At 42.9% G+C, this 19,841-nt stretch overlaps 1 protein-coding gene across 1 annotated transcript; it reads left to right on the forward strand.

Annotated features, from left to right (window-relative positions):
* Positions 1 to 581: 581 nt before the first annotated feature.
* On the forward strand, positions 582 to 3,496 carry LOC110584110 (putative protein FAM90A14P). The gene is made up of 4 exons (XM_021694158.1): positions 582 to 725; positions 1,182 to 1,381; positions 1,818 to 1,926; positions 2,561 to 3,496. Exons 1-4 carry the CDS (start codon positions 582 to 584, stop codon positions 3,494 to 3,496), a joined length of 1,389 nt encoding a protein of 462 aa, XP_021549833.1.
* The last annotated feature ends 16,345 nt before the right edge of the window (positions 3,497 to 19,841 follow it).

The following is a 19,841-nucleotide window of genomic DNA, read 5'->3' on the forward strand; positions in this document are numbered from 1 at the left end:
AAGGTATTCATTTCCCAAGGATTAGACACGAGTTTAGAATGGGGCACTGAAAGAAAACAGGAAACCAAAGAATTCGGACCTTCAGATAGGCCACTTCCAATCGAGTAGAGGAGAAATGATGTTTTTCCAAGGGATCTAGTAGTTGAAAATGGCTTCCTCGGGTGTCAGGGGGTTAATTGAGAGTTTGGAGAGGAACGCATACCTGCTTTCCCCTTTTCAACTCTGAGTGTTCCATGGAGTATTGCCATAGCTTTGATTCTTGTATAAATCGGGGTGGGGGGGCAATCCTGTCCCTGGTTTTGCTTCCAGAGTGCATTGTGAGAGAATTCATGAGCCACAGTCAGTCATTCAAGGCAACCTCACCTGCCTTTCCTAGGGCACCATCCTGGGGAGTATGGAGAACAGGGAGAGAAAAGAGGTCGTAGGGTGACAAGTGTGTTTGATTCAGTGGTCCCGAGGCACCCTAATGCTACTTGGAGAAGAAGGGACAGGAAGGAGGCTTGCATCTGTGTGAATATGACTCTCCTTTTTCTTTTGACTCAGGAAATCCAGACATCCATCCCCGAGGCAGGCTGGCCGACATGTCCCACAAGAAGGTGGGACTGATGGAGGGCAGTCACACCAAGCTTAGGCCCTACAGGCCCTTGGCAGCCCAGAAAGGGAAGAGGTCACAGAGGGCACCCATGGCACCAAGGGCTCCTGGGCCAAAAGAGGAGGATCCCAGGGTAAGTGGAGGCCAGCATGTGTTGTGAGCAGGGGATCAGCCAAGACTCTTGAAACAATCTTGGCACATGGAAAGACCTGTGTCCACAACTCAGTTGTCCTTTCCTGGGCCAGGATGACCTGCCTTGGAATCTCATCACCACACACATTGGGGTTTTCAGAGATGCTGAGGATCCACCTCAGGGGTGCACACGTTCAGGTCCAACTGGCATTTTTCCAAATCTCTCCATGTGGCTCCTTCTATTCAGCCTGAGACCAATGATCCCTCCTCCTTGTCCCCCCCAACACAGGCTGGGGGAAGCATCCTATGGTCTTCAATAGGCTGGCACCACACAAGCCCTAGGTGATATCCCCTATCCAAAACCAGTCTTCTACTCCCCGAATGTGTCCTTCTCTTGTTCTTTGCATTTGGCCTGTGACTTGGACTTCTTCACTGACCCCTCTTCCTTCCTCCGCAGGTGAAGTGCCGGGACTGTGGAGCCTTTGGGCACAAGGCATCCAGCAGGAGGTGCCCCATGAAGCACTGGGCTGGGGCCCTCGTCCCCCAGACCCTGGGCTCCAGGAAGCTGAAGGAGAATGTAGAACCATGGAGTCAGCAGGACCAGCAGAATCCTGGGTCCTTGAAGCAGGCTGAAAGGGAGAAGGGAGAAGGACCAAGGTGAGAAGCGGGGCTCGCTGCTATCCCCAATCCAGGGGCTGACACCTAAAGACACCATGTCTCTGCCCCTGGACACTGTGTGCTGTGCTGTGCTGTCTGCAGGCAGGGACAGGGTTGGGGAGGCAGGCAAAGGAGCTCTCCATCCTCCAGGGGTCCACACTGAGGCTCCCATGCTGCCCTTGCTGAATCAGCGAGGGTGTGTATGGTGGGGTGGGTGTCCCTTTGCCAGGGGACACATGGGAACTTGGCCAATGCCAGGCAGACCCGCAATAGATCCCAAATGCTAGGAGTTCCTGGGCAAACCTGGAGGGCTCCCAGGAGTGGAGGGAAGCATGGCAGAGGAGGGAAAGGATGCTGTTGGCCGAGGCCCCAAGCTTGTGTCTCAGTGGAAGACACAAAACTGAGTTCCTTCGACTTCCCATGCTTTGTTGTACAGGCAAGAAGCCCAGCAGAGGGTGGCCCTGCTCCAGAGATTCCCCAGGAGACCCCAAGGGGAGCAGAAGCCAACCTGGAAGGATTGCACAGAATCCTGCGGCTACGTGAGGGTGAGTGTCTCCTTCTTCCTGGCTCCTGTTCTCTCTGGGGGATCCCGATGGGCTTTGTTGCCCTCCGGGTGAGGACATGGCTCAACTTCCATTCTGAGCAGTGTGATTTCAGGGGACATCTTCTTGCCCCATTTTCCCTTGTGTGTCCATCCTGTTGCCTTATTCTTGGATGTGTGTGCACAGTAAGCAGGGTAGGATGTGAAGAGCATCGGAGGACACTCTTTTAACATATAGAACCCTCTATGGAAAAACAGGCAATTCTCCTTTGGGACACATTTTCCCTACATTTCCCATCAAAACTCAGTAGCCACCAAAGTGACTCCATACCAGCAGGATTCCTGTGCTTTCCGGAACCCATTGGAAGGAAGAGCTGGTCCACTGGAGGAACCACAGAAGCTTTCTCTGTTCCTCCCTGATGTAAAAGGTGTATCAAGGTGACCCTGTTGAGTATTTATTCCTGACCACCCCAGAGCTGTGGTCCTACTTCATATGTAAACAGAACACTTTTCTGTCTTTCTCTGTTGATTTGAACATAAGAAGGACTTGGGGTTTTGTTGGTTTCTTTGTTGTCCTTCCTGGGAATGTTGCCTCAGAGGAAAAACTAATGTTTGTTCTGTGTTGTCTTTCCCCACAGCGTCCACACAGGCCAATGCCCGTCTACACCACCAAGAGAGAGTCCATCCTAGAGCCTTCCCTCACATGGGAGCCACCTACCGAGACCCCTGACATGAGAACTGGGTACCACCTGGTGTCTCCTCTCAGAAGCCCTGCAGGGAGCGTCTTCCCACCTGGTGCACAACACGAGGCCCAGCAAGTGGTGACCACTGACATGCCTCACCTCGCATGCCAACCCTTTGCCATGGAGGGTGGCCTGGTTGTCCCCCTGACAGAAAACAGGCCCCGAGGTGACTCCCTTGAAGGTCCCCAGGCTGTGTCCAAGGCACATGGCTTGGACCATGCCCACGCACCAGCCAAGTGTCCTGAGGAGAACTCACATCCTAATGCAAGCAACCGTATGGTTCAGACTTCCCAAATCCACCTCAAGACACCAGGCAAGAGAAGTGCCCAGATCCCCCTAGAGACGGGCCTGAACTCCCAGAAGAAAGCATGCTGGAGCCCCTTCCAGCACCCTCACAAGAGCATACAGGGAGGCCATCTTGGGGTTTCTGAGAGGCTGTGTCCTCCAGCAAGGAGAAGTGCATGTGGACTCCTAGAGGCAGCCCCAGTGACCAGGAAGACTCCTGCCCCAGGGAAGAGCATCAACCTGCAGCCTGCACGCACCCGACCTCACCTAGAAACTGTGCAGGGGTGCACCAAAGCCCCACATCTGCCTTTCAAGCCCGCCCCTGGCAAGCCCCTGAGAATAGTCTTCACGAGATTGGACAAAGGCTGCTGGGGCTCCAGGTTCCTCATAGCTCCCTCATTCCATCCTCCTGTGAAGTCAGCCCCTCTTGGTCAGGGCCGTCCCGTCGTTCAGACATCTGAGGAACCCTTTGGTCATGTCCCTTTGAGTGCCCTCCATGATGAACTGCAGGTGTCCTCGTCCTCTGAGGACAGTGGGAGAGAGTGAGACAGACCATGGCCTCAGAGATTGGTCTTCCAGCCCAGGGGACCCTGAGGAGGTGTCTGTTGAACTGAGGACAAGTCACAGTCCTGGGCTGATGTGGTGAATCAGCCCTTCCTCAACTGCCTTGGAAGGAAATGGTGGAGTTCACATCATGTTGGGTGTCATGCTTCTGGGGCCGTGCATATGCAAACCAAACACACACATTGACACACACATGCACACACACACGGCCCTTCCTCTTTATGTAAATACGGTACTTATCCATCTGGGATGTCAAGCTCGTTTTATTTAAAGACATTCTCTATGAAAGCGAAATTATAGTGATAAGTGGTAAACTCGAATGTAAATTGAACCTAGGGCCTAAACCTGCATTTGGTTTACAAATATCTGAATTGGGGGATTCTGGATAAAGATCCCACCGTGTGCTCTGCCAACGGTGACACAGTATTTTCTCCTGACATGAGATTTTCTTGATTCTGTGATGGGATTTTTGTGGAAATTGTCATGGGGAATATTTGACCTGGTTTGCTCTTTTTCCTGATTTAATGTGATTCCAAAGTTGTGTGTAGTTGTTTTATCCTTAATAAAATCTTCCCAACTATGACTTAATGTGCATGGTTTTTTTCCTCTGCATTTCAGATCCTTTGTGTAATGATTTTAATTCCTCAAAGCTTAGTTACCTGAGAGGAAAGAGGAGCTTGATAGGACCTAGTGCTTTTAGACCTTGTGGATCTCAGGCACACCCAGCTCTCCCACATGAATAGACGCCTAGAAAACATATATCGCCTTGCATCCTCTGTACATGCCACATGCACTGCATGGGGCCTCAGTCTCCCTTTGGTCTCTCATGGGATCCGGTGGTGAGTTGTCCTCTACCTATATTGCAGAATCCCCATCAAGTGATGGATATTTTTGCTGCTTTTCTGAGGCCTGGGCATTGGGATTTACCACCCTTCAGATGATTTCCCAAGGCAGCAATGTTTGACAGCCCATTCACGTGGTGGTCAAAATATCTCTAGTCCCGGGCTCCGGTTCTTCTCTCTCTCTCTCTCTCAGGGAAGTCTCTGATGAGGACCAAGGGCAAAAAGCCCGTAGAGAGGATTACTCTCTTAGGAAGGGCCAATGACTGCTCCTGCCTCCCTACAGAGCACCAGTTTGGGGAATGCTCCCTTTCAAAAGTGCCTGAAAGTCTTGAGAGTTGACATTGTCATGCAATTAAAAGAGAATCATGTCTTAGCTAACAAGGACATGGGTGACATGCTTCCTTACCCAGAGTGGAGACAATCTATTCGGAAGGAGAAGAGAAAAACTGTTGAAACTCTCTTCTAGCTCCAAAATAAAAATGGTCTCTCAAATAGTCCCAAGAAAAAAAGACCAGGAACGATGTGAATTCAAACTATCTGCCTGGAAAAGAAGCAATATGGGCTGTCATCCACATGTAGGTCAAAGGCATTGGAATTGACAAACCCTCTCCAGACGGGTGGAATAGAATGGATACAATGGTTTGTTTCCTGGAGTCCATAGTCTCTCATGGTTCATCTCTCCCTCCCATTTCCCCCCCTTCTTTTTTCCCTTCTTTCTCCTAATGTCCTCCATGTTATTCCTTATATTCCACAGATAAGTGAAACCATATGATAATTGACTTTCTCTGCTTGACTTATTTCACTTAGCATAATCTCCTCCAGTCCCATCCATGTTGATGTAAAAGTTGGGTATTCATCCTTTCTGATGGCTGAGTAATATTCCATCGTATATAGGGACCTCACCTTCTTTATCCGTTCATCTTTTAAAGGGCATCTCGGCTCTTTCCACAGTTTGGCTATTGCAGACATTGCTGCTATGAACATTGGGGTGCATATGGCCCTTCTTTTCATTACATCTGTGTCTTTGGGGTAAATACTCCTGTCAAGCAACTGGCACTTTCGAGTTTAGCTTTTTCTCCTGCCAGTTAATCTTTGTGTGATTTCCACCATTCTCATGCTCCTGCCATCAGCCTGACCAGTGTCAGGCAGATGTCTCCGTGATTTTGTCCTTTTGAAGATTGATTTAGTTCTTTTGATTCAGAGAAAGAGAACCCACGGGAGTGGAATGAGGGGCAGAGGAAGAAGGAGAGAGAGAATCCTCGGGAAGAATCCTCACTGAGAGGGGGAGCAAGACCCGGGCTTTGATCCCAGGACCCTGACCTCACGACCTGACCTGAAATCAAGAGCTGGCCTAGTAAGCCACTGAGCCATCCAGGCACCACATCTTTGGGATTCTTCAGTGATAGTCGGGGATGGAAACAGGGAATGCTTCACCTGGGCTTCCTGACCGGAATCCAAGCAAGCATCTTTCTTCCAAAGCAGTCCAACAAGGACCACCACCACCACTAGCCCAGGGGAGAGCCCCCATTTCCAAACGTGTTGTCCCTCTGGGTGATGTCCCGACTTAAAGATTGGCATGTATTGGACATTGTAGGGACGTTTGAATGGGCCTTTCCTCTATTCTTCATAAGGCTGCTCCTGGGGCCTCTGTGCATGGCCCTAAAGGCATGGCCCACCCCCAGCCTGGTGCCCTACCACAGCTTCCTCGAGCCCCTGCCTGGCCTCACCTAATCCCATGGGGCCCCTGCCACTGCCCCACCTTTATGCCCGTCAGCCTGACCCCTGCCCCATACATTCTCCCACCCTGTCCCAATCCTCTCATGCCCAAAATGGTGTCAACTAACCCCTTGGTTCTTTTTTCTAACTGACCACTGTGTCACCAGCGCTTCTGTGCTACACCCCAATTATAATAAACTATATACTGGGGTGGGGCACGGCATGGGGAAGCATACCTTTCACTGTCTTTATAATTAAAATTTGCATACACTAATTTTGAATCTTTTTAAATATTAATATTTCCATTGTTTCTTTATCTTTTAAGGTAAAACATTTTGGGATTTTGATTTGAATTAATATAATGATCCCCTAAATAAGGGAAAGCCTTTTGTGTGTGTTTTTTTTCTAATTCATTTATCTATTAACTACCACTTATTTCTACATCACATGTGTTTAATTAGAGGTATTTTTTGCTGTTTTCATGAAACTCCACAAAAGTGTTCCTACTTGTAATGTGTGGGACTGTTTGTTTTTTGGGTATTTTTTTAAGTATCCTTCCAAATTACATTTTAATTTATTGAAATTATATTTGAATGCTATTTTGTTTGCCTGACCTTGGCTCCAATGTTTTTGTTGAAAATAGCTGTTAATTCAAAGAATTTTTTTCCATCATTTTTCTAGGATTTGTTCTGTCATCAATCATATCTCCTGCCAATGACACAAATGCTGTGGTTGTATTCTCACCCTCCACCATGCACTCATTTCTCTTATGCTGAAGTCCTGGCTACATGTGTAGCACTGCGTTGAAAATCAGCAAACACTGTGAGCTCAGTATCTGTTTGTCTTTAAGGGCATGCAAGCTTTCCCTAGTGTATCATGTTTGCTCTAGGAATCTAGTCGGCCATATTTCTCTTCATCATTACCTGGTCATGACGATGAATGTCAGAAGTTTATAAGTCTTTCCACCACTTAATTTCATCCTATTTCCCCTGTACATTTATATTATTGTCAATTACAGTAAGAGACTTTCTTATATTTAATTTTCTTATGCATAAGCTTCAATTTGCTAGGACAGGACATCTGGAGGTTTCTCAACACACACACACACAAACAGGTGTGTTAATGCACTTGATTGTGGTGATCACTTCCCAATGTATATGTATATCAAAGTATCACATTGGATACACTTGATTTATCAGTTATAATCTCAGCAAAGCTGGGAAACTGTTTCCTTTAATTATATAAAAATGTTAAGTAAAGGTATAAGGTAATAAAGCATTCTTGCATGACATCTGATGTTCATGAAGTAGGCTTAAATCCACTGTTGTTTTATTTTGATTGAATATTTAATGATTTGATCCATACACACCTAAGGATGGTTGGGCTTTACATTGTTCTTCCCTTACCGCTTCAAGTGCATTTCAGACTCTCCTCCCTCTTTTCTCAAACGGGTCTTCACATGAGTCAAGTGTTCTCATTGGGTCTTGTATCACAATCCTGGGAACATTGTAATCTACACTGATATTGAAAATCAGATGTACTATATGCTGGTTAACTGAACATACTAAAAAAAAAAACCATTCCTCAGCAAGAGAATAGCCAGTAATTCATAACTGTCCATAGCATCAGATGTATGCTTTTGTATAAAGACTATTTTCTAACTTTTTATTTTGTAGTCTTTTTGGATTTAGCCAGAGTTGCAAACCTATCACCCAGTTTACTCCAATGTTAATATCTTATATAACTAGATATATTTATCAAAACTCTGAAATTAACATTCATATAATAAAATTAATGCAGACTTTAAAAAAAAAAGAAAAGAAAAGTCAGATTTCCAGGCATCTGGGTGGCTCAGTCAGCTCAGCATCTGCCTTCAGCTTCCGTCATGATCCCAGCTTGCTGGGATCAAGTCCCACATTGGGATCCCTTCTCAGCGGGAAGTCTGCTTCTCCCTCTGCCCCATCCCCTCTCATGCTCTCTCTCAAAAATAAATAAAAAATATTAAGAATTCCTCATATCAATTTGCCTATGTTTGCATAAGTAGAAGTAGTGGTGTTAGGATTCAAGCCCAGGCAGGGTGATTCCATAGTCCATGCTCTTAACCAGTTTGCTGTTATGCCTCTTGTAGTGTGTAATCGAAACTCCCTAACCCAACCTTTAGTCTCTTCATCAGCAAAAGGGGAAAATGACAGCTTCCTCTAAGGGTTGGTTCAAATTTTAGTCAAATGTGAGGTCCCTTCATGTTTGATGTGGTTCAAATTTTAAATGAGAATATATGTTGGAAATGTTTTATAAACTTTGAAATAATATATAATTCTTGGTTTAATGCCTCAAAAAAAAAAAGAATTCCTCATATCAGTGAGGTCATATGATACATGTCTTTCTCTGTTTGACTTATTTCACTCAGCATATTACCCTCCAGTTCCATCCACATTGTTGCAAATGGCAAGATCTCATTCCTTTTGATGGCTGCATAATATTCCATTGTATATATATATACCACATCTTCTTTATCCATTCATCTGTCGATGGACATCTTGGCTCTTTCCACAGTTTGGCTATTGTGGACATTGCTGCTATAAACATCAGGGTGCACATACCCCTTCGGATCCCTACATTTGTATCTTTGGGGTAAATACCCAGTAGTGCAATTGCTGGATCATATGGTAGCTCTATTTTCAACTTTTTGAGGAACCTCCATACTGTTTTCCAGAGTGGCTGCACCAGCTTGCATTCCCACCAACAGTGTAGGAGGGTTCCCCTTTCTCCACATCCCTGCCAACATCTGTCATATCCTGACTTGTTAATTTTAGCCATTCTGACTGGTGTGAGGTGGTATCTCATTGAGGTTTTGATTTGGATTTCCCTGATGCCGAGCGATGTTGAGCACTTTTTCATGTGTCTGTTGGCCATTTGGATGTCTTCTTTGGAAAAATGTCTGTTCATGTCTTAATCTCAGGAAACAAACTGAAGGTTGCTGGAGTGGGGGGTGGGATGGGAGGGATGGGGTGACTGGGTGATAGACACTGGGGAGGGTATGTGCTCTGGTAAGCGCTGTGAATTGTGCAAGACTGTTGAATCTCAGATCTGTACCTCTGAAACAAATAATGCAATATATGTTAAGGAAAAAAAAAAAAAGAATGTAGCAGGAGGGGAAGAATGAAGGGGGGGAATCGGAGGGGGAGATGAACCATGAGAGACGACGAACTCTGAAAAACAAACTGAGGGTTCTAGAGGGGAGGAGGGTGGGAGGATGGGTTAGCCTGGTGATGGGTATTGAGGAGGGCACATTCTGCATGGAGCACTGGGTGTTATGCACAAACAATGAATCATGGAACACTACCTCAAAAACTAATGATGTAATGTATGGTGATTAACATAACAATAAAAAATTAATAAATAAATAATATTTAAAAAAAGACAAGTCAGATTTCCCTGTGGCATGTTTAATGACATCTTATCCCCCCCACCCCAGGGGCATTAAATTTTAATAAGTTACAGAGCAAAGTAGTTAAAACTTGTTGTGCACTTCCTGGAATTACATAGAAACAGGATCATTCAGAATGTGCTTCTAAATTTTGTGTGACTCCTTTAATGCATCCACCTGTATACTTTATTGAAAAATATTTTTAGGTGTTCAAACTTCTTAATTTTATTTAATGTTATTTTATTTTATTTTAATTAAGTTAAATTAGCTAAAATATAGTGCATTCATTTTTGATATATGTTCAATGATTCATTAGTTGCATATAACACCCAGTGCCCACCACATCATGTGCCCTCCTTAATGCCAATCACCCAGTTACCCCATCCCTCCACCCCCTCCCTTCTGCAAACCTCAATTTGTTTCTTGGAGTCCAGAGTCTCTCCTGGTTTGTCTCCCTCTCTAATTTCTTCCCACTTTTCCCTCCCTTCCCCTATGGTCCTCCATGCTATTCCTTATATTCCACATATTAGTGAAACCATATGATAATTGTCTTTCCCTGCTTGACTTATTTCACTTAGCATAATAGTCTCTAGTTCCATCCACATCAATGCAAATGGTAGGTATTCATTCTTTCTGATGGCTGAGTCATATTCCATTGTAAATATGAACCACATCTTTATCCATTCATCTGTTGAAGGACATCTCAGTTCCTTCCAGTTTGGCTAGTGTGGACATTGCTGCTATGAACTTTGGGGTACATGTGCCCATTCTTTTCACTACATCTGTATTTTGGGGGTAAATAACCAGTAGTGCAATTTCTGGGCTGTAGCGTAGCTCTATTTTTAATATCTTGAGGAACCTCCATACTGTTTTCCAGAGTGGCTATAACAGCTTGCATTGCCACCAACAGTGTAAGAGGGTTCCCCTTTCTCCACATCCTCACCAACACTTATTGTTCCCTGTCTTGTTAATTTTAGCCATTCTGACTGGTGTGAGGTGGTATCTCAGTGTGGTTTTGATTTGCACTTCCCTGATGGCAAGTGATGTGGAGCATTTTTTCATGTGTCTGTTAGCCATTTGCATGTCTTCTTTGGAGAAGTGTCTGTTCATCTCTTCTGCCTATTTCCTGACTGGATTATTTGGTTTTTGGGTGTTGAGTTTGAGAAGTTCCTTATAGATCTTGGATACCAGCCCTTTATCTGTTATGTCATTTGCAAATATCTTCTCCCATTCCATAGGTTGGCTTTTAGTTTTGTTGACTGTTTCCTTTGCTGTGCAGAGCTTTTTATCTTGATGAAGTCCCAATAGTTCATTTTGGCTTTCGTTTCCCTTGCCTTTAAAGATGTGTCTTGGAAGAAGTTTCTGTGGCCACGGTCGAAGAGGTTATGGCCTATGTTCTCCTCTAGGATTTTGATGGATTCCTGTCTCACATTGAGGTCTTTCATCCATTTTGAGTTTATCTTTATGTTTGGTGTAAAAGAATGGTCCAGGTTCATTTTTCTGTATGTGGCTACCCAATTTTCCCAGCACCGTTTATCGAAGAGACTGTCTTTTTTCCATTGGATATTCTTTCCTGCTTTGTCGAAGATTATTTGACCATAGAGTTGAGGGTCTATTTCTGGGGTCTCTATTTTGTTCCATTGATCTATGTGTCTGTTTTTGTGCCAGTAACATGCTGCCTTGATGATGACAGTTTTGTAATAGAGCTTGAAGTCAGGCATTCTGATGCCTCCAGCTTTGTCTTTCTTTTTCAACATTCCCCTGGTGATCCAGGGTCTTTTCTGGTTCCATACAAATTTTAGGATTGTTTGTTCCAGCTCTGTGAAAAATGTTGATGGTATTTTGATAGGGATTGTGCTGAATGTGTAGATGCTCTGGGCAGCATAGGCATTTTAACAATGTTTATTATTCCAATCCATGAGCATGGAATGCTTTTCCATTTCTTTGTGTCTTCCTCAATTTCTTTCATAAGTGTTCTGTAGTTTTTTTTTTTAAGATTTTATTTATTTGACAGAGAGAGATACAGCGAGAGAGGGAACACAAGCAGGGGGAGTGGGAGAGGGAGAAGCAGGCTTCCCGCCAAGCAGGGAGCCCGATGTGGGGCTCGATCCCAGGACCCTGGGATCATGACCTGAGCCAAAGGCAGACGCTTAATGACTGAGCCACCCAGGCGCCCCATTGTTCTGTATTTTCTAGAGTACAGATCCTTTACCTCTTTGGTTAGATTTATTCCTACGTGTCTTATGGTTTTTGGTGCAATTGTAAATGGGATCAATTCCTTAATTTCTCTTTCTTCAGTCACATTGTTAGTGTATAGAAATACAACTGATTTCTGTGCATTGATTTTGTATCCTGCCATGTTGCTGAATTGCTGTATGAGTTCTAGAAATTTTGGAGGGGAGTCTTTTGGGTTTTCCACATAGAGTATCATGTCATCTGTGAAGAGAGAGAATTTGCCTTCTTCCTTGCTAATTTGAATGCCTTTTATTTCTTTTTGTTGTCTTATTGCTGAATCTAGAACTTCTAGTACTATGTTGAACAATTGTGGTGAGAATGGGCATCCCTGTCGTGTTCCTGACCTTAAGGGAAAAGCTCTTGGTTTTTCTCCATTGAGAATGATAGTCACTGTGGGCTTTTTGTAGATGGCTTTTATGATATTGAGGTATGTTCCCCCTATCTCTACACATAGAAGAGTTTTAACCAAGAAAGAATGCTGTATTTTGTCAAAAGCTTTCTCTGTGTCATTTGAAAGGATCATATAGTTCTTGTCTTTTCTTTTATTAATGTGCTTTATCACATTGATTGATTTGCGAATGTTGAACTACCCTTGCATCCCAGGAATAAATCCCACCTGGTTGTGGTGAATAATCCTTTTAATGTACTGTTGGATCCTATTGGCTAGGATCTTGGTGAGTATTTTGGTATCCATGCTGATCAGGGATATTGGTCTGTAATTCTCCTTTTTGATGCGGTCTTTGTTTGGTTCTTTTCAATGCATCATTAAATTATCTAAGCCTTTCTCCATGGGCTATTGTTTTTCTCTCTTTTCCCTAATGTCCTTTCTTTCCATCAGCCTGTCCTCTAGATCACTTATTCTCTCTTCTGCCTCATATACCCTAGCTGTTAGAGCATCCAATTTAGACTGCATCTCATTCATAGCATTTTTAAATTCGACCTGACTAGATCTCATTTCTGCTCTTAGAGATTCTGTACTGTCATGTATGCTTTTTTCAAGCTTAGCTATTAACTTTATAATTGCTATCCTTAATTCCATCTATGACATCTTGCTTATATCCATATCAATTAGCTCTGTGGCAAAGAACATTGCCTCTGGTTCTTTCCTATGTTGTGAGTTCCTCCTTCTAGTCATTCTGCCCAGGGAAAGATGGGTGAGCAAATGAATAGAGTCCAAAATATAAACTATGAGCCAAGCAAAATGCACCCTAGAAAAAATCCAAAGTGGTCAGAAGCCACCGCAGAAAAGGGAACAAAGCCAAAATGAACAAAACAATAAAAATGGTGGAGGGAAAAGAGACTATAATCTCACAGGATGGACAAAGCAGGGTGATCTTCTTGTTCCTGATTGAATTTTGGTCTCTGTGTTAGAAGACACTACATCTCAAAATTGCAAAGAATACAAGTTTAATTGAATAGAGTGAAAAAAGGACTAGAATGAGGAATAAATCTATAAAATGTAGATGTGATTTAAAAAAAGTGTTACAAGTGACTTAAAAACATAAATTGGTAAAATAAGAATCTAGTTGAAACAGGAAAAAGGTAAAAAAAAAGAAAAGAAATGTAAAATTTTAGACTGAAGGATAAACAAGTCATAAGGAAACACCTGGAGCTGGAGTTTTAGTCTCCTGGGATTCATAAGCTTGTCATTCACCTGTTCTTCCAGTCTGTCTTCTGCGGGAGGGGCCTGCTGTGCTGCCTCTCAGGTTTCTTTGCCTGGGCGGAGTGACCCCACCCCTTGTCAGGGGGATGGGCTCAAGGTGAGCTGGGCCTCTGTGTGGCTTTTGTTCCTTGGTGGCTTTCTGCGCCTCTTCATAGGGTCAGAGCAAGAATGGCCCTGACTGGATCTCCGGCCCAGAGCTGCAAGATCATGGTCCCCCCTCTTCAATAAACTCTTCTGGTCAAACTGTCTCCACTTCTCTGTGCACAAAGCTCCACAGAAACCCATGGATTGCACCTACTGTAATTCCCAGGGACCCATGAGCATCTCTCCGCTTTGTGTCTGTGGGACTGCGAGCATTTGTGGCCTGTGCACGCACCCAGCTCAGCTTCTCCCAGGTTATGGCTGGGTGCCGCCCTACTGTTCTTTTTGGGGCGCTGCCACCCTGAGAGCTGTTGCCTGGTCGTGGGTGCCACTGTTTCAACCCTCCCAGAGGTTGGTAACAGGCCAGCACGTTCCAGTCTTTTTCTAGGTGCTCAGGCACAGAGCAATCTCCCTACTGGCCCGTCCCCTGGTTTATAGTGATCGGAGCTGAGAGTCCTTCCTGGGCTTGCTGACTGTAACCAGTTTCCCCGCTCCACTGCTTGGGAACTCCATTGGCTCAGGCACCCCAGTTCTTTCTGTGTCTCCTGGGATCCTGAGACCACAGTGACTCCCTTAGAATTCTGCCATTTCCATCCCCTGAGCCCCTTTCAGAAAGGGATGTCTCTCACTGAAGCAGATTTCTAAGAGTCTTATTTTGCATTCCAGTGTTATATCACTTTCCAGTAGCCAGCTTATGGAGGCTCCCTCCCCCCTCCATTTATCTTCTGATATTTTCCCTCAGATTCACTACTCCACAACTCCTACCTTGCAAATTGCAGTCATTTTTCTGCTTGTAGATTTCCATATATATTTTCTTACATCTCAGGCTAAATTCATGGGTATTCAGAATGGTTTGATAGATACCCAGCTAAATTTAAGGGACCAGATGAAACAAGGTCCCCTACTCTTCCACCATCTTGCTGCAACCTCAGTGACTACGTCTTCTAAAGGAAGTAATCCCAACATGTGTTAATATAGCTTGGCTTGGCCTCTTTGATGCTCTTTCTAGAGCCCTTGAGGAGCCCTCCCTCTCAGGTCCTGGTGGAGGAACAAGCAGGAAGCTGGACAGGGGACCCAGTCCCACTGATCAGGGATGGCTTCTGGCAAGGCTGGCTCAGGCTGGCTCACATCCAAATCACAGGCTAGATGTCAGTTTGGAAAATGTTCCACTTTCTCCACCCCATATTGGCTTAGTAGTAAATTTTAATGTTGTAGAAAAGCAAATAGTAAGCCAGAGGAAATGAGTTTAGAAAGCCCTATAAATCTGGCTCCCTCCAGGTCATGGACAGGGGTAGGACCACAGCAGTTCCCAGATCCCTGCTGTCAGAAAATTTTCTGGATCTGCTAAGATGTGGGTGTGACCATGGGCAAGTTTCCCATCTGGTTCTTAGGTTCCCAGTAAGTGATGGGACGTATCTTCAAATGCTATGCAAATTCCACAGAAATATATGAACAAATATGTTCATAGCATTTTTATTCATAATCACCCAAAACTGAAAACAGCCCAGGCTTCCATCAATAGAATAGATATACTCTCTGTGGTGATTCAGTCAGTTGAGTACCACTGCTTAGTAATGAAAAGAATGAACTGAGTAGATACAACATCTCAGACTGATTGAAAGAAATCATAGCCAACAGAGTACTTACTATATAATTTAATCAATATGAAGTTCAAGGACAGGCAAAATTTGTCCATAGGGCAAAAAATCAGAACAGCAGTAGTGTTTGTTGATATAAATGTGGGATTGACTTGGGAAGGGCATAATGGAACTTTGTGGAGTGAAGGTTAATATTTTACAACTTGACAGGCCTTTGGGTTACATAAGCACATATGTTTGTTAAAACTCATCCCTTAAGGTATATATAAACTTTACATAAAATTAAAATTTTAAGTAAAATGAATTAGTTGTAATAATATTGAACTCTAATAATATACTGAATTATTTAGGGAAAATTTACTGTTAGCTATAACTTTTTTGAAATAGATAAAAAATAAAATGGATTAATGGGGAGGTTGTGGAGAGATGAAATGATATGTACAAAGCAAGTACAATCAAATGTTAGCAGCAGAATAGAGAGTTAAATGTAAAATTCATTGCTGTTTTCATTGTTTTTGAACATTTTCTTAATTAAATACTGGGGGGATAAACTTTATAAGTCCCTTCCCACTTTAATGTTTTTGTGGTCCCCATTCAAAGGGATACAAAGGTTCAGGGTAGCTGGAAAGTTCAGAAGAGAAGGCTATTGAGAAAATGAACCAAACAATGAAGAATCATTCTCCAGGGTTCCAGATGCCTTTAGGGAAACCAGAAAACCTCCTGCCCTTAGTGTCCCTGCCCTATGAGCTTCCTGGACCAGGGAAGCTATTCCTTACACAGATCAGAGGGCAGCCACAAAACACAGGAGCATGCATATGATACTATGAAGGACGCAGTGAACTATTCGCTACAGCTTTCACAATTGTTCATCCAGCCCTGCCCACCTGCACCTTGTTCCTATTTAGGAGTGCAAAAATTCTGCACCTCTTTAAACACTGTAAAATTTCTGAGAAATGCCCCTTTCGAGGTTTCGTCTTTGTATTCTGCTGCTCTAGGGCACATTGCTCTCATGCAGCACTTCAGTCCCCTTGTCAGCCAGAGATCCCAAGGCTTTCTGGGATTCCCCATATGTTTTATGGTCACTGGCCTCATGATACTGCTCTTGATGCTTCCTATTTTCACTTCCTCCTAAGCACCTGTTTTTTGGCATCCCTTTCCCAAACCCAGAAGGCTCAGCTTGGTGTTTCACCCCTTTGCCTGCCCAAGCGTGGAGAAGGAAGATGTGATTGGAAGGTCAGGACATGAGCCTGTGCCTGAGACCCAGAAGAGGAGCGCAGGTTGGAGCGGTCTCATCAGCAGGGTTGACATGAAGGCATCCGAAAGGAGGGCAGCAGAAGAGCCAGAGCGTGGGAGCCGGAAAGACTCAGTGCAGCCTCGCGCCCTAGCGCAGGTGTTCATACCCCACCAGCCAATCTCGGGCTGAGGCTCCGCTATGTCACAATGAAGCGATTGTGCCGCACACTCCCTCACGTGACTTCACTGGGCATTCTTTCTCCTTTGGCCCTGGCCTGGCAGCTGAGAGCCAGCCCACCCAGAGCCTTCCCTCCTCCAGCCCATTGTCCCATCTGCAGATGTCCCCAGTTCATTGGAGAATTTATTTAGGCTCTGTTGACCGTTCTAACATGTCCGTTCCAGCTGGAAGAGATGTCCTAAACCCTTGTTGGAGCCCAGGGTTCGGAGAGCAGCTGGGGTAGCAGAAGCCTGGCAAGGGGCTGATTAACCTGATGGTGATCATGCCTGTCCCCAAGGTGTGCCTCAGACCCACCCCTCTGATGCCCAGCCCAAAAGGCCATGACTGCTTTCCAAGAGGAAGGTAAATAAACCATTTATTATTTCTTTGATCTCTTTAATTTCCATAGTGTAGAAAACATTTCTCAGTGTTTGTCTTTTGTCAGTCTTCATTTTCAGTGGGGTTTTTATTTGATAGTTTTCTATTCTGGTTTTAACCTTTATTTTAGCAACAGATAATTATTTTATTTGGTCAAATTCAGGCTGATGTTCATTAATAAAAATATAGTTCATGGGGGCGCCTGGGTGGCTCAGTCGTTAAGCATCCGTCTTAGGCTCAGGTCATGATCCCGGGGTCCTAGGATCGAGCCCCTTATCGGGCTCCCTTCTCCACAGGAGGCCTGCTTCTCCCTCTCCCGCTCCCCCTGCTTGTGTTCCCTTTCTCACTGTGTCTCTCTCTGTCAAATAAATAAATAAAATCTTTAAAATTATATATATATATAATCCCATTACATATTTTTATTTCCCACAGAATTGTCAGCTGAATTTTGTATCAAAAAGAAAAAGAAAAAGATTGTTGGGGCCCAATACTTCCTTAAATAATCCCCTTTAATGCCTATTGCCAATCATCTTGGAGATGAATTGACCTGACACTATATATCAGTGTTCTCTTATGTCCTATACAACTGAACATTGTCTCCAGGGACAATTTATGTTTCTAGTTGTTTATTCTTAGTGTATAGAAATGCAACTGGTTTTTGTGTGTCAATTTTGTATCTTGCAATTTGAAAATATTTGTTAGCTCTAGCAGTGTGTGTGTATACTTTAGTGTTTTCTATGTATATGGTTAAGTGACTTGTGCAGAAAGATAATTTCACTTTTTCCTTTCCAATTTGGATGCCTTTTCTTGCTTAATTGCTCAGGCTATAACTTATACTACTATGTGAAATAGAAGTAATGAACGTTAACATCTTTGTCTTGTGCCTGAAAAAAAAACTTTCAGTCTCTCAACATTGAGTCTAATGTTAGCTGTAGATTTTTCTACAGGGTTATTATGCTGAGGAAGTTTCCTTTCATTAGTAGTTTATTGAAGGCTTTTGTTAAGAAAGGTATTGAATTTTATAGATGCTTTTTCTGCATCATTTGAGATCTTCATTTATTTTTATTTTATTAATGTGCTGTATTACATTGATTGTTTTGCCTATGTTGAACAATGCTTACATTCCAGTAATAGAATCCTGCTTGATCATGGTGTGGTATATAATCCTTTCAGTATGTTGTTGAATTAATTGTGCTAGTATGTTGTTGAAGATTTTTATATCAATATTTATGAGGCATATTGGTCTATATTTTCTTGTAACATCTTTGTTAGGCTTTGGTATCAGGGTACTGCTGGCCTCATACAATGGGATAGGAAGTACTCCTTCCATTTCAATGCATTGAAATTGTTTGAGAAGTATTGTTGTTAAATTCTTCTTTTAATATTTGGTAGAATTCAGAAGTGGAGCCATCTGGTTTCAGACTTTTCTTTGTTGGGGGATTTTTGATTACTAAATCAATTTCCTTACTAGTTATAAGTTTATTAGATTTTCTCTTTCTTCATTTGGTTTTGGTATCTTGTGTGTTTCTATGAATTTGTCCATTTCATCTAGGTTATCTAATTTGTTAGAATACAAATATTCAAAGCATCCTTATAATACTTTTCATATTTCTGTCACTTCACTAATCATATCCCCACTTTCATTTCTAATTTTGCTAATTGAGCTCCTCTCTTTTTTTCATAGGCAATGTCATTAACGGTTTGTCAATTGTTTTATTTTCAAAGAACTGACTTTCTAAAATATTTTCTTTATTGCTTTTCTATACTCATTTTTTTCTCTACTCTAATCTTTATTTTCTTCATTCTTCTATCTTTAGGTTTAGGTTGCCCTTCTTTTTCTAGTTTATAAGGTGTAAAGTTATTTTTAGATAAGATTTGTTTTTTTAATGTGTTTACATCTGTGAACTTCCCTCTTAGCACAGCTTTCACTGCATCCCACAGGTTTTGGAACATTGTGGGTTTGTTTTTTTTTTAAGATTTTATTTATTTATTTGAGAGAGAGCAAGAGCAAGCATGAACAAGGGGGAGGGGCAGAGGGAGAAGGAGAAGCAGACTCCCCACTGAGCAGGAAGCCTAATGTGGGGCTCAATCCCAGGACTCTGGAACCATGACCCGAACTGAAGGCAGACGCTAACCAGTTGAGCTACCCAAGTGCATGGAATATTGTATTTTTGTTTTCATTTGTCTCAAGGTGTTTTCCAATTTCTCTTGTGATTTTCTCTTTTACTCATTGGTTATTTAAGAATATGTTGTTTTATTTCCACATATTTGCAGATTTTCCAGTTTTCCTTCTGTTATTGATTTCTACCTTTATTCCACTGAGAACAGAAATGATACTTTGTATGATTTCAATCTTTTTAAATTTACTAAGAATTTTTTTGCAGCCAAACATATGGTCTGTTCCAGAGAATGTTTCACATGCACTTGATTTGTTACGCTGTTGTTGGGTGGAGTTTACTGAATATATCTCTTAGGACTAACTGATATGCTACTGTTTAAGTCACTTTCTTTCTGTACAGATCTTCCTTCTGGTCTTTCTGGTTATTCTATCCATTATCGAAAGTAGGTATTGATGTTTGCATCAATTATTGTAGAACTGTTTCTCTTTCTCCCTTTGATTTCATCAGTGTTTGCTTCATATATTTGGGAGTTATAGTATTTGTCATATATAGGATTATAAGTACTGTATCTTCTTACTGTACAGATACTTTAACCAGTATAAAATGTCCTTGTTTGTCTATTGGAACAGTTTTGGACTTAATGTCCATTTTGACTTATATTAAAATAGCTACCCTTGCTCTCTTTTGGTACCTATTTGCATGACATATATTTTCCTTCCTTTAACTTTTCATCTATTTGTATCTTTAGATCTAAAGG

Source organism: Neomonachus schauinslandi, chromosome 2 (genome assembly GCF_002201575.2).
Source record: "Neomonachus schauinslandi chromosome 2, ASM220157v2, whole genome shotgun sequence".
Classification (NCBI taxonomy): domain Eukaryota; kingdom Metazoa; phylum Chordata; class Mammalia; order Carnivora; family Phocidae; genus Neomonachus; species Neomonachus schauinslandi.